The sequence below is a fragment of the Protomyces lactucae-debilis genome (assembly GCF_002105105.1).
Source record: "Protomyces lactucae-debilis strain 12-1054 chromosome Unknown BCR37scaffold_14, whole genome shotgun sequence".
Lineage (NCBI taxonomy): Eukaryota > Fungi > Ascomycota > Taphrinomycetes > Taphrinales > Protomycetaceae > Protomyces > Protomyces lactucae-debilis.
In genome coordinates this window covers 116,747-129,374 of record NW_024468006.1, presented here as the reverse complement: position 1 = coordinate 129,374, position 12,628 = coordinate 116,747, and the positions used below count along the sequence as shown (strand labels likewise).

The 12,628-nt window shown below is 50.0% G+C and overlaps 5 protein-coding genes across 5 annotated transcripts; 1 reads left to right on the top strand and 4 right to left on the bottom strand.

The window, feature by feature from the left end:
• Positions 1-60: 60 nt before the first annotated feature.
• On the top strand, positions 61-3,696 carry BCR37DRAFT_349241 (antiviral helicase SKI2; the record flags this gene model as incomplete). The annotated part of the gene is made up of 2 exons (XM_040867911.1): positions 61-585; positions 694-3,696. 2 exons carry the CDS (start codon positions 61-63, stop codon positions 3,694-3,696), a joined length of 3,528 nt encoding a protein of 1,175 aa, XP_040724008.1.
• A 16-nt stretch (positions 3,697-3,712) lies between these two features.
• On the bottom strand, positions 3,713-5,714 carry BCR37DRAFT_76467 (uncharacterized protein). The gene has a single exon (XM_040872475.1). The coding sequence runs from the start codon at positions 5,538-5,540 to the stop codon at positions 3,729-3,731; it is 1,812 nt and encodes a 603-aa protein (XP_040724007.1). The 5' UTR covers positions 5,541-5,714; the 3' UTR covers positions 3,713-3,728.
• BCR37DRAFT_76468 (nuclear protein Es2-domain-containing protein) lies at positions 5,715-7,043 on the bottom strand. The gene has a single exon (XM_040872476.1). It carries the CDS (start codon positions 6,960-6,962, stop codon positions 5,889-5,891), a length of 1,074 nt encoding a protein of 357 aa, XP_040724006.1. The 5' UTR covers positions 6,963-7,043; the 3' UTR covers positions 5,715-5,888.
• A 12-nt stretch (positions 7,044-7,055) lies between these two features.
• On the bottom strand, positions 7,056-10,163 carry BCR37DRAFT_369622 (fungal-specific transcription factor domain-containing protein). The gene is made up of 3 exons (XM_040868316.1): positions 9,789-10,163; positions 9,709-9,739; positions 7,056-9,664 (listed from the first exon to the last, which is right to left on the bottom strand). Exons 1-3 carry the CDS (start codon positions 9,935-9,937, stop codon positions 7,160-7,162), a joined length of 2,685 nt encoding a protein of 894 aa, XP_040724005.1. The 5' UTR covers positions 9,938-10,163; the 3' UTR covers positions 7,056-7,159.
• A 254-nt stretch (positions 10,164-10,417) lies between these two features.
• On the bottom strand, positions 10,418-12,591 carry BCR37DRAFT_381303 (carotenoid oxygenase). Its single transcript, XM_040869663.1, has one exon. The coding sequence runs from the start codon at positions 12,486-12,488 to the stop codon at positions 10,488-10,490; it is 2,001 nt and encodes a 666-aa protein (XP_040724004.1). The 5' UTR covers positions 12,489-12,591; the 3' UTR covers positions 10,418-10,487.
• Positions 12,592-12,628: the final 37 nt, after the last annotated feature.

The window sequence follows — 12,628 nt, the reverse complement described above, 5'->3', positions numbered from 1 at the left end:
CGCCAACTGACGTCTTTCACTTCAAGCAGCAGCAGACATCCCATCACCACTCGCTGCCGAATGAGTGAGCAGGAAAATGCAATCAAGCTCTTCCAGCAGCGTAGAGATGACCTTTCAGCTGATATCTTGACACCTCAGAGCATAGATAAAACACCAGAGACTGTCCGAAAACAGGTCGAAGCTCATTTCTTGAGACCACCCACAAAATTTAATGACTCGCTTTTGCAGCAGCTACAATCGGTCTGGTCTTATGAACCTACATCTCTTGACCTCTTCCATATCCCAGATCTGTCTCTTAAGCGGACACTCAAGTTCAAAAGACGTGGACTCAGTGGCGAGATTGTCGGGCATGAAGAAAAGCTAGAACCTATCAATAGTCTCAGACCTGACAACAGTTCATCTTTTCGACGAGAACCAGCTCCAAGAGATGCATTCGTACGGGGCAAAGGCAACTTCTTTCCCTTTGCGCCTGGTGGCCTTGCAATTGATGCGACAATCAGTAAGCAGTTAGACAATGCCGAAAAGCTTGCTCAACTATCCATCAATGATCTCAGCTATAGAAACCAAGCTCCCGGCATGCCAACCGTTGAAATACCGGCGAAGGATGGGGAATCTGGTCCCGACTTCACCAAATGGGATCTACCCATGCTCAAAAGCATCAAGCAAGCTGAACGCTCTTCGCCGGGTGGAAAGACACCGGAGCCCGAGACCTCGGCAGTTGAAGAGGTGGATGACTTCTTACCAGCAGAAATCACAATGCCGACACTGCAGCCAGCGACGCGGATCAGGAAGCCCAAGGAAAAGTTGTGGGCGCACATGGTCGATGTCAACCGACCGATGGACAATTTCCGGGAATTGGTGCCAGAGTTGGCGTATGAGCATCCCTTTGAGCTCGATACCTTTCAGAAAGAGGCAGTGTATCACCTGGAGCAGGCAGAGTGCGTCTTTGTGGCGGCACATACATCAGCTGGAAAGACTGTTGTGGCAGAGTATGCCATTGCGCTTGCAGAGAAGCACATGACGCGTGCTATCTACACATCACCTATCAAGGCCCTGTCGAATCAAAAGTATCGAGATTTCCGCCAGACTTTTGATAGTGTCGGTATTCTTACGGGAGATGTCCAGCTCAACCCAGAAGCCACCTGCCTCATCATGACGACTGAAATTCTGCGGTCCATGCTATACCGTGGAGCTGACCTCATCCGAGACGTCGAGTTCGTCATCTTTGATGAGGTACACTACGTCAATGATCAAGAACGTGGTGTCGTTTGGGAGGAAGTCATCATCATGCTGCCTGAGCATATTACGCTCATCTTACTATCGGCTACTGTACCCAACACCTTTGAGTTTGCCAATTGGGTTGGCAGAACAAAGCAAAAGGACATCTATGTGATTTCAACATTGAAGCGTCCTATTCCACTCGAGCACTATCTCTATGCAAACAAAAAGATGTTCAAGATTGTTGATGCAGACAAAAAGTGGAATGCAATTGGCTATAAAGAGGCAACGGGTGCACTTGTGCGAAACAAGGAGGCGAAACCTGTTGTAGCGACAGGTCGTGGACGAGGTGCCAATCGTGGCTCCGGTCAGGCTCGCGGCGGCGCTGCTACGCGTGGTGGTACTCAGCCTTTCGTTCGGGGTGGTACCATGAAAACAATGGAACGGCACGATCGTAACATATGGATCCACCTGGTTGGACATCTCAACAAGGCTAAGCTGCTACCCTGTGTCATCTTTGTCTTTAGCAAAAAGCGATGCGAGGAGAATGCTGGCATTCTCTCCAACATTGATCTTTGCACATCCGTGGAGAAGAGTCAGATTCACATCACGATTGAGAAAGCATTGGCTCGCTTGCGCTTCGAAGACCGATCCTTGCCACAAATCATTCGCATGAAGGAACTGCTGTCGCGTGGTATCGCTGTGCATCATGGAGGACTATTGCCCATTGTCAAGGAAATGGTCGAAATTCTGTTTTCACGCACTCTGGTGAAAGTCTTGTTTGCGACAGAAACGTTTGCCATGGGTGTCAACATGCCTGCCAAGTCTGTCGTCTTTTCCGGTGTTCGGAAGCATGATGGTCATGGTTTCCGCGACTTGACGCCTGGAGAATACACACAAATGGCCGGCCGTGCCGGTCGTCGAGGCCTTGACCCAACAGGTACAGTCATCATTGCTTGTGGCGATGAAGCGCCTGATCAGTCGACCCTGTCAACCATGCTTCTTGGTCAGCCCTTTAAGCTTTCGAGTCAATTCAGGTTGACGTACAACATGATCTTGAATCTTTTGCGTGTAGAGACTTTGCAGATTGAAGAAATGATTCGGAGGTCCTTCAGTGAGAATGCTAGTCAGACGCTTCTCCCTGAGCAGCAACGCCTGGTGGAGGCTTCTCAAAAGAAGTTGACACTCTTGCAAAGCGAAAGAGGCGAACAAATCAAACCTGCGGTTCGCAAATTGCATGATGCCTGCATCCGCTTTCAAGAACTGCAAAGTAAGCTGTTTCCGCTGGCCTATCAACATGCTGGTCGACGATACTTTGGCGCTGGTCGCGTGATTGTCGTTCAGACGGCTGACGCACCTCGCACGTTGGCTGTTCTCGTTGGCGAAGCCTCTACCTCAACCCCAAGAGAGCGTACATTTACTGTTCTGCTCGCTAAAAAAACGGGCGGCAAGCGGGAAAGCGACTTGCTTCCATTTGTGCCTGTGCTCCGACATGCTATGCACAAGTTAACTGTTGAAGGTTTGCAGCTTGACATTGTTCCCATGTCTGCCATCAACTGGATGACAAAGACAGTCCTGAAGTTAGATCCTATGGCTATAAGACAGCGGATCAAATCCGCTTGGGATGCTGCACAGGAACAGATGATCGGCATGAGTGACATGCAAGATCCAGCGCTGGATGCAATGGATATGACCAAGATTCGCGATTTGAACTTTGGCGAACAGCTCAAGGCACTGGAAGCCTTGCGTTTCGAGATTGAGACAAGCCAAGCATTGCAAGAAGAAGACCTTGTGAAGCAATATCGGTTCTGCCAGGAAGAGTACATGCTCAATCAACAGATTCTTTTGCTCAAGTCCAACTTGTCAAATCAAAATCTCGAACTCCTGCCGGACTATGAGCAGCGGGTCATGGTCCTGCAGGATCTAGGCTTTATTGATGCTACGCATGCTGTTCAATTGAAAGGCCGTGTCGCATGCGAAATCAACTCTGCACATGAACTCATCCTCACTGAGCTGATCCTCGACAATGCTCTTGCCGAGTTTGAATGCGAAGAGATTGTAGCCCTGCTTTCTGCTTTCGTGTTTGAAGAGCGCACTGATAATGAGCCAAACCTTACGCCTCACCTACAACAAGGCAAAGACATGGTCATCGCCATGGCTAGGCGGGTGAACGAAGTGCAAGAACATCATCAAGTCTTGACAGCTGGTTCCGGTGATAACTTTGAAGATAGCCCACGCTTTGGGCTTATGGAAGTCTGCTACGAATGGGCACGAGGACTTTCTTTTGGTCAGATTACTGAATTGACGGATGTGCTCGAGGGGACGATCGTTCGTTGCATTGTTCGCCTAGACGAGGTGCTCAGAGAGTGCCAGAGTGCAGCAAAGACGGTTGGTGATGCGGCCATGTACACGAAGCTAGAGACTTGCAGGGAGCTCATCAAGAGGGACGTTGTCTTTTCTGCCTCGCTGTTCTGGTGATGGCAAGATATCGAATCTAGCATATCTAGCATCTACAGTTTGGCGGAAGCAAGTGGTTTGTAGCCGTTGCCTCTTGAAAGCTCATATACATGGTCCCCTTCTGTACCCGCCGCCTTGAGCGCCACCTTCACCATCTTGAAAGTCGAAGTCACGTCTACTTGATCGACGACGCGGCAGTAGCGCGGTAGCATATATGCTGGTAAGCCCGCCTCACGCATAAATGCTTCCATACCGTTGACGGCACTTGAGTAAGCCTCTGGATCGGTTCCTTGCTTGAACACCAGAGCCATCATGCCTTGATTCTTGATTGGATAGACACTGGCAGTCTCGAGTAACGGATGGCGTCGAATGACAACCTCGATTTCTGTGGTCGAGACATTGTGGCCTTTAACACGATATGAATCGCCAAGTCTGTCCAGATAGCCAACAAACCCGTCATTGTCGTAAGCTAAGAGATCGCCCATGCGCACATAGGCATCGCCTTGTTTGAGAACATTGCGCACGACCTTTTCATTATTGGCCTTTGCATTGTCCCAGTAGTCGTGTGGTCGAAAGAGGTCGTCAACCATTGTCAAAGCCTCACCAGGTTCGTTGAGAGCTACTTTGCGACAAAGGCCATCTTTTTCCCGAATGAGCTCGCCGGTGGCCAGATCGTGCCGCACGAGAATGACTCGGCTATCAATGGCACGAAGTAATGGACCTTTGTGGCCACATTTACCAGCGCCAAGGCTATTATAGTTGCGATTGGTGAAAGTTCCAGTCCCCTCCGTTGAACCGTAATACTCGACAATACATGGAATATCGAATCGGCGACGAAACTCATTCCAGTCACTTGGCGAGCCAAGCCCGAGTCCATAAAACATGCGCATGTCGTTCTTGCTATCAAGAGGATTTTCAGGCTGCTGAAGTAGGTAGCGAATCATCTCGCCAATGTACAGGGTGACTGTGCAGCGCTCTGCTCGCACATCTTGCCAAAATTGACGGCTTGAGAATCGGCGTGCGAGGACTAGACGAGAGGAGGTTGCCCCGATCAGGCCGATGAGCGTTGCTGTACCATGAAATAGTGGCAGGCACAGATACATTGTGTCGTCGGTCAAGAATTCCTGTCGCAAGCTACACATCAGCGTAAAATGAGCTGGGATAGAAGAGGCTTTGGGGAGGCCTGTAGAGCCGGACGTGAACAGCATCATGGCCGTTTCATGTTTCTTGACGCTCGGCTTGACCCATACATCTCCGCTGTCATTGTCTGGTAGCTGATCGTGCACAATGACATGATCGAAAGGGCTTGCCGGATAAGTATTGTAATCGTAGACGATCACCTTGGACAGCAGCTCGTCGTTTTGCAACGACTCAACCAGGCCACCAAGCAACTCGTAGCTAGTGATGACGGCGACTGGATGCGTCATGACCACACAGCTGCGCAGCCGGTCTTTTCCAAGTGAAGTATTAACAAGTACAGGAATGATACCAAGCCTGAGCATGGCCCAGAAGAGGAAGACAAACTCAGGGCTGTTATTGAGCAGTACGACAACGTTGTCACGGTTCTTAATGCCCTTTGCGAGTAACTCGTTGCCTATGCGTGCAATTTGTCTTCGCATTTGCGATCGTGTCCATCGACGCCCCTCAAAAGCCATGGCTTCCTCATTATCGCGGTCCCTTGGAAGGAGATCGATGGCCTGGTAAGCCGAGCAATGGTCGCGCTCAGCTTCGACCACTGCTTTTGCTCCCTTTAGGCTAGTATAGCCTTCCAAAATTTTGCGCATATCGGCAGCAAGGAATAATTTGGCATCGAGATAGGCTGCTCCTAGTGCTCCGATGGCGACCTTGGTCAGTAGGGAAGGCATTCAGTGGTAGCGGTCGAGGACAGAGCAAGGTATAGTACTGGTTGCAACAATGCAATTGATTGAGACTCGCGATCGCGATGAATTGTGGGGAACGCGCTTAGTTTCTGCCGGCAATACCGACGAGTTGGTATGCCAAGAGATCAATGACAAAATCGACGCTGATTAGATCCTCTTACCGAACAGCTGCAGCGAATGATACAGAGCCAAGCTTGAGCTTCCTAGGTAATGGCCAGTCATGCAGAAGGACGCGGCTGGACGCCGAACAAATCGGTGCGGTCTTCAGAAATTAGCCAGCATGCATATTTCAGATGGCCACGTAGAAACTCGCTCGAGCGCACCATGAGGTCATCAATGAGGTCTTGTTTTAGGGGTGGTCAGACTGTCTCGAAGAGAGCTGGAACCCTGTTTGCCCAGCATTCTGCTAGCGGCAGGAGTCAACATGGACCGTCTGACCACTGGGCTGCTTTTGAATTTTGGAGTTGCGTTCGAAAGGCGAGCAAGTGGAGAAGCCTTGGGCGTCTGGCTACCCTTGCGCTTGATATCTCTCGTCAACCGATCAAGCGTCGCTTCGTGCGGATGCGCTTCAGGCAGCTTGAATGCACCTCCACGGGTCTGATTCTCTGCTTCAAATGGCTTGCGATTTTGTGCTTGCGGCAATGGTGTCGCAACAAAAGTGAAGCCACCTACATGTGGTTCATCTGGCTCGACATCGCCCTGAATGGCACGCTCAATAAGGCTTGCCGACGGGCTCCCTGGAGCCGAGGTTTTGGTCGCATCGGGAAGTGCTGTCGCGGCATGATTGATTTGCGGTTGATGCGAAACTTGCAACGATTGTTCATCGTCGGGATCTAATCCAGTATGCGTGAACATGAGAGCATTGCGAGGATGCGAATGACGAATGGACTGCCTGTCTGATGATTTGACAAGTTGCTTTTCTTGAGCTTCGACTTGCAAGGCCTGTCGCTCTTCGTGATATTCAGTATTGACTGAATAAGTTTTGTTGTCCTTGTATAGCCAAGAGTACTTCTCCCTTCGAGCAAGGTTGCCTTCGTCCAGAATCTCTTGAAATGAAGCATTGTCTTCACTGGTATAGCGAGCTTGAAAGCGGTCAAGAGAGAGAGATGAAGCTGGTCGCTTGTCACTGTTTCCCGGAGCCTCATCGGTGGTAACCTCTTGAGCAAAGTGAGGCGTGCGCATTCGTGTGCTAGACGGTCTAATACTACCGCTGTGTCGAGAATCTTCTATCTGACTACTCGAGTGAGTTTCAAGACCTGGAAAAAAGTCGCGCTTGATAATGTGCGACAAGCTGTCCACATAGATGTCCTCATCAAGAACTTGCGCAGGCCTTTTGCCCTTTTTGTACGAGCTTTGGGCATGCTTGACAATAGCCTTTTGCTTCTCATTGAAAGCTACGAGCTCCATACAGGCGTTAGAGCCCAGCCGGAGCGAAGGACGCAGTAGTTGTCGTCTGCATGTTAGCGAGTGAAAGAGGCGCCGCTGGGAGTCATGGACACTCTGCGAGATGGGTTGGCAATATATATCATGCAATTACTTCTACCTACATTTGCTTTCAACAGAAGCTGGTCAATTAGACAAGAAAAGACAGGCAAGCGCTCATTCTATTGTTGCTGATAGGAGTAGAAGGTGTGCCAGAGATTTTGAACATCATTGTCATCTCGAAGCGTGCCAGCCATAGTTTGCGGCTGACTATTGCCAGCAAAAGGCTTCTGTACATGCTGCTGTAAGTGTCCAGTGATCGCTTGTTGCGACTGGTCATCACCAGTAAAAGATGAAACTGCAAGACCAGCAGAAGACTCGTACGGGGTGGCAAGATTAGTGAGTTGTGTCGTGTCAGAAAATATTTGGCCGTCGCAGCCCTCACGGGCATGACCGTATGTGCGAAATGCTGACCAGTCATGGCGATATGGCTGATCAGACTCAGCGAGATGATCCAAGCTTGGTGCCCACGTCAGGTGCGCCGCCATCTGATCAAATCCGTCCTGACCAAAGTAGCGTGGATCAGTCGCCTGGCCAGATTGGAGCAAGGCCTGCAGATCTGCGAAAAGAGGTGGGTCGTTGCAACTCACAGTCCCAGGTCTGTCAGCGGACCGTGACAACTCTGCCTGCTTAATCATCAACGCAGCGACTCCATATAATTCTCCAAGAGCCTCAGGCATGATTCGTGTCATGAGGCCAGATTGCATTTGTCTCGGAATGTTGTCATCTTCAGCCGGTGGAAACCTTGCGTGATGTTCGACGAAGGCTGTATGTATTGAACTAAGCAAATCCAGATCTGCTAGCGCAGAGGATGATGATGGATGCCGAATGATATCATTGAAGATCACCAAGGAGGCCGGCTGAGCGAATCGCGCCAACAGTATGTGCGCGTTTGTCAAAGTTGTCATGATGAACGGCACACGATTGCAGAGCTCATATATGATTGCACGAGCTGCTTGCATAGTGATTGAACGTGACGAGTAAGCTGATGAGGCACGTTCGGACAAATTGAAATCTGGATTGGCAGGAAGCGACTTGTCATGTTGATCAGACTTTGTTGAATCAGAAGGCTGTGCATTGCGACGATGTAGAAGCATGACAGTTTGAAGATATGCAAGACGCAGACCCGGAATCAGGTAGCACTCTCGAACAAGACTACGCTTGAAAGCAGTATCTTTATCGATGAAGTTCCGAATGTGTTCCTCAGCATGTCGGGGCTGTTGTCTTGTTTCGCGGCTGTCTCCTGGTCTGTGTTCATCTGGCAGATTTTCGGCAAAGGCAAGAAGCTGGACGTCGATCTCGTCAACGATTTGTTGGACCTGTTCTGACGACAAATGCTGAATCGCATCCACACTGTACAGCTTCCGTCGGATCTGGTGGTTGATTTGAGTAAGCTGTATATTCGCAACAAGGCAGCTGAATGGCTGCCCATCCTTGAAGCGCACACCATGGTAGTCTGCAATCTCCTCTTCTGTGAGCGCCGGAAGCTCTTGGTCACATTCAAGATCGTTGACAGCAGTCGGATTGCCACTCACTGACGTCAAACGGTCATCGAGTTCATAGATAATCCACCAACACCGCTTACGCACCTCCTTCGTCCTCGAACTCATGCAAGGGTCCTCAAAGCGACGGTGCAAACCCATGAGCTGCGCATTCCTCACAAGGAGGTCACCAAGTATCCACAGCTCTTTTCTATGCCCAAGTCGCTCGAGATAGAGAGCAAACAGGATCGTACATTGAAGATAAGTGAAATTGCCATATTCCCTGAAGTTGAATATAATGCTCCTGGCGAGATTGAACCAGACCAGGGCCTCAAATCCCTCGAGGAAGTTCTTGTTCACGAGGGTCCCTTGTTTACTAAGTTGCAGCCCAAAAGATAGTACCAGGAGGTATAGACTCAGGAAAGACATATCCTGTAATTTCTTTGGTTGCCACGTGGTATGGTCAAGCGAGCTCATGAAATGGCGCTGGTCGATGCAAGCAAATTCTGCATGGAATGTTGAGAAGTAGCAATCAACGTAGCGCTTGCAGGCTCTTGGGCCCGGAACAGACGCAAGAAATTGTTCAACCTTCTTGTTTGCGCTGACATCAAGCAACGAATCCATTTTTTGCCACATGATGCGTTCCTGCTCATTCAGGCGCTGTCGATAGCCGTTGAAGCGTTTTGCAAAGAAATCGTTGCCTGTCAAATTATGAGTGGTCTTGCGCACGTCCACGAGAGGAGCATAGCTGGATGCGGCCCCTGAATATTGGGCATCCTCGTACTCTGATTCGTTGTCATGCCACAAGTGACCCATCTTCTGCGCCAACTCGTCGTCGGAGATTTGTGAGGACCTGATGTGGGAGCAAGATACATCCTCATCCGAGACGTCCTTGTCGCAACCAGAAGACCTGGGCGACTGCAGCGAGGCACGAGTTAGGGCTCTCTTCTGAATTGCCTCATCGATAGCTTCATCCGTCATTTCGAAGTCGGGCAAGAACCGTTTGAGAAGGATTTCCATCTTGCCTAGTCTGGTTTCAAGATCCTGGGTGTATTTAACAGTGCGCGATATTGCTCTCTTCTTGACAACGGTTGTAAAATGGCACATCTTGCTGTAAAGCAGGCAATTGCTGCATGGAGTCTCTCCCTATCAGATTAGTTAGTCCGTCAACGCGCGAAATGTGACCATACATCAAATCGCACCTTCTTCAATCGGCAACGACTGTGTAAGGTCAGAAGAGGGCTATTGATTCTTCGCGATTGACACTTACTCACACGCTTTCGTTATGCGTCGACGCTTCCCTTCTGCCATGCTTCCTGATGTATGGTCGTCATCGTGCTGATCGTATTGCTCTCCCGGGCATTCTTCTGTGTCATCTTCAATAGAGAGCCGTAGATCTGCTGGTGGATAGAGCGTCATGAGGTTGTAGCGAAGCAGAGCCTGCCCGCACCTCAAGCGATAGGCCCACTCGGGTCGTGCTGCTTGATGCTCAGTGCAACGCGATTCAGAAGCAGACGTTCTTATTGAGAGATGAATCGGGCAGGACGACGTTGTTGACAGAAGAGAAGTTCGCAGGTCGCTCAAGTACTCAAGCAAGTACAACCAACAACCAAGCTAGGCCATGATGCAGTAGGCGGTGGGCCGCGCGAGTGACATGATTCAGATGCGACAAACGCGACACCCCCTTCAGCCTCGGCCACAACGCAGTGTTGCAAATGGGTGTAAGCTACAAATAGTGCTTACGAGCGACAGGATACAGTAGGGCTTGATAGTCTCGTTCTTGGTCATAGTTGTCCCTGATTGTGCTATCTGCTCTACCTCATATGCACTAGTCGACATCAGTGGCAACGGCCCTGATCACCCGGTCTTGTACAGAGGTCAAAGGTAGGAGAAAAGTAGCTCAACTGCCATCAGTGCCAATCTACGCTTATCAAATACAATTATGTGTTGGAAATATGTAGTTATAAGTTCAGACCGTACAGGTCAGATGCTTCATTGCTTGAAGCAGTATAGTCAACGCTCGGTATGTCAACAACACCGCCAGCACAGCGGACAACAACATGCTGATGGCGAATCTTCCATTAGAGACGCCATGGAGAGCCGACTTTCCAGCCCAAATAGCGGACCATTTGTAGAAACTGGCAATGAGCGACACAGATGTCTGATCGCGCGTAGCTCTTGTCGATTGCATGGTTCCGGTCTTGGTGTTGAACGTGGCATCACGTTGAAGCGCAATCTGTTGACCAGAAACCCATAATCCGTGCAAGCCATATGGAACGCGTTGGGGTAGCTTGATCTTTGCCAATGGCGGGAGAATCAGGGTCTTCGCGCAAACGACCCAGACTTCCGACCCGATATCATCAGGGGCATCACCATACTCATCTTGTGTAGTTTCGTCATACACGTGTAGAAGCAGGTAGCCATCGTCTTCGTCGAGTGTTTTGTCAGCAGGGTCTCTCGAGACAAATGTCGCCTCGCTCGCATAACAGCCTTGTGGCAATAGTAGAGTTGTAACATGCTTCATTTTTGGCGGCGCATTGGACGTCGCCACCTTCACACCGGTAGGTGGCTCTTGAATCAACGCCTGTATATCGCACTTGACAATGACATCAATTTGAGCGCCATTCAAGGCTGTGTCGAAACTACCTTCGCGCATACTCGCCCCATATGCATATTGATTGCGCAAGCTGAGCTTTTGTGTATTGATGGAAGGATACTCGATGGGAAAATCGCACAAAGCGTATTCGTGGCTGATTTTGTGTGTTGTCAAGTCGAATCGGTAGTAGTACAAGTGAACCACATCTTCTCCAGTCTGTGGCATCTCTATCGCACCAGCAGCATAGACCAACTTCGCGCCCTTGAAGCGACAGGCAACAAGGCAGAAGGCAACCAGTTGGCCAGCTTCGTTGTAGTCGTCCCATGCATTGACGGTGTGGAAGATCATGCAGCTCTCAGTTTCGAACCAAACGATCTGATCTGGGTCATCTCGTTGAAGGACTCCAAATTTGGAAATGAGATTAGCATCAAAGAATAGCATCGGTTTCGCGGTTGCCACATTGAACGGGGACATTGTGAGTGGCAGATCCATGATAAGCACATGCTTTTGTGTGATGGCAAAGTCATGCATCATTTTGGGTTTTGCAGATTGCAGATAGACCGGCTTCTGAAAGTGTTTGTGAACACCCTGGCTGTCGAGGATGGAGAGTCGTATGTGTGGATTGAAGAGCTGAAAAATGTCGTACCCAAACATGAGCAATTCGCCACTGACGGGATCAACTTTTGGATGGCCGGTAATCCACTCGCTCGAACTACCTTGAACACGAGAGAGACCACGGCCAGCGTCGTCTGGGAAGGTATGCCAGTCAATCGTCTCTAATTCTGGCGCGTTGACGTGCATCGGTGGACCACTCTCGCAGGTCGCCAAGAGTCGACGATCGTGAAAGACAAGAGAAGTGTTTGCTGTTGACAGACGCGTTGAGCCAGAGAGGAACGCTATCGCGCCTGATCTGATGATAGACTGCAGAATCCTCACTGTTGTGGAAAGAGGATCAATCAGCGATGCGATACTCGGCAGAAGGTTGAGGCCCCAGTAGCTGCTTGCAAGGAAAATGTCTGTTCTGACATACTTGTTGATGTATAGCGGAACTACATTCCCATCCGCTTGTTCTTGAAAGTAAACGCCATGAATCATGCCATCTCCGTCAAACATGTGATAGTTCTCACCCTCGGCCGGTGGCAATGCAGCATTCGGACCATTGCGTACAAATTGTCCGCCAGCAAGACAAGCTGGGATCTGTCCTTCTACAGTACAAGGCACAAGATGTAGCTCCCGCGGTTGCGGCCAGTAGTTGCCGGAGAGGTAGGGATGACGCGAGCGTGTTGACTTGCGCGGTGACCTCTTCTCTTTGTCTGATGCAGCGTCAACAAGTGCCTCGGCGGGTACGACGCCTGCTACAGCAAATTCTTCCATGCGCTTTACAGCGACAGCTTGAAGCAATAGTACAACGAGTAAAGTAGTCTTAGGTAGAGGAGCTGTTGCCTTCCGACATTCAAGAAGCTGTTCCTCGTACGCGTGAATCGAAATGACCAAACGTCATTTTGCGCAGTTTC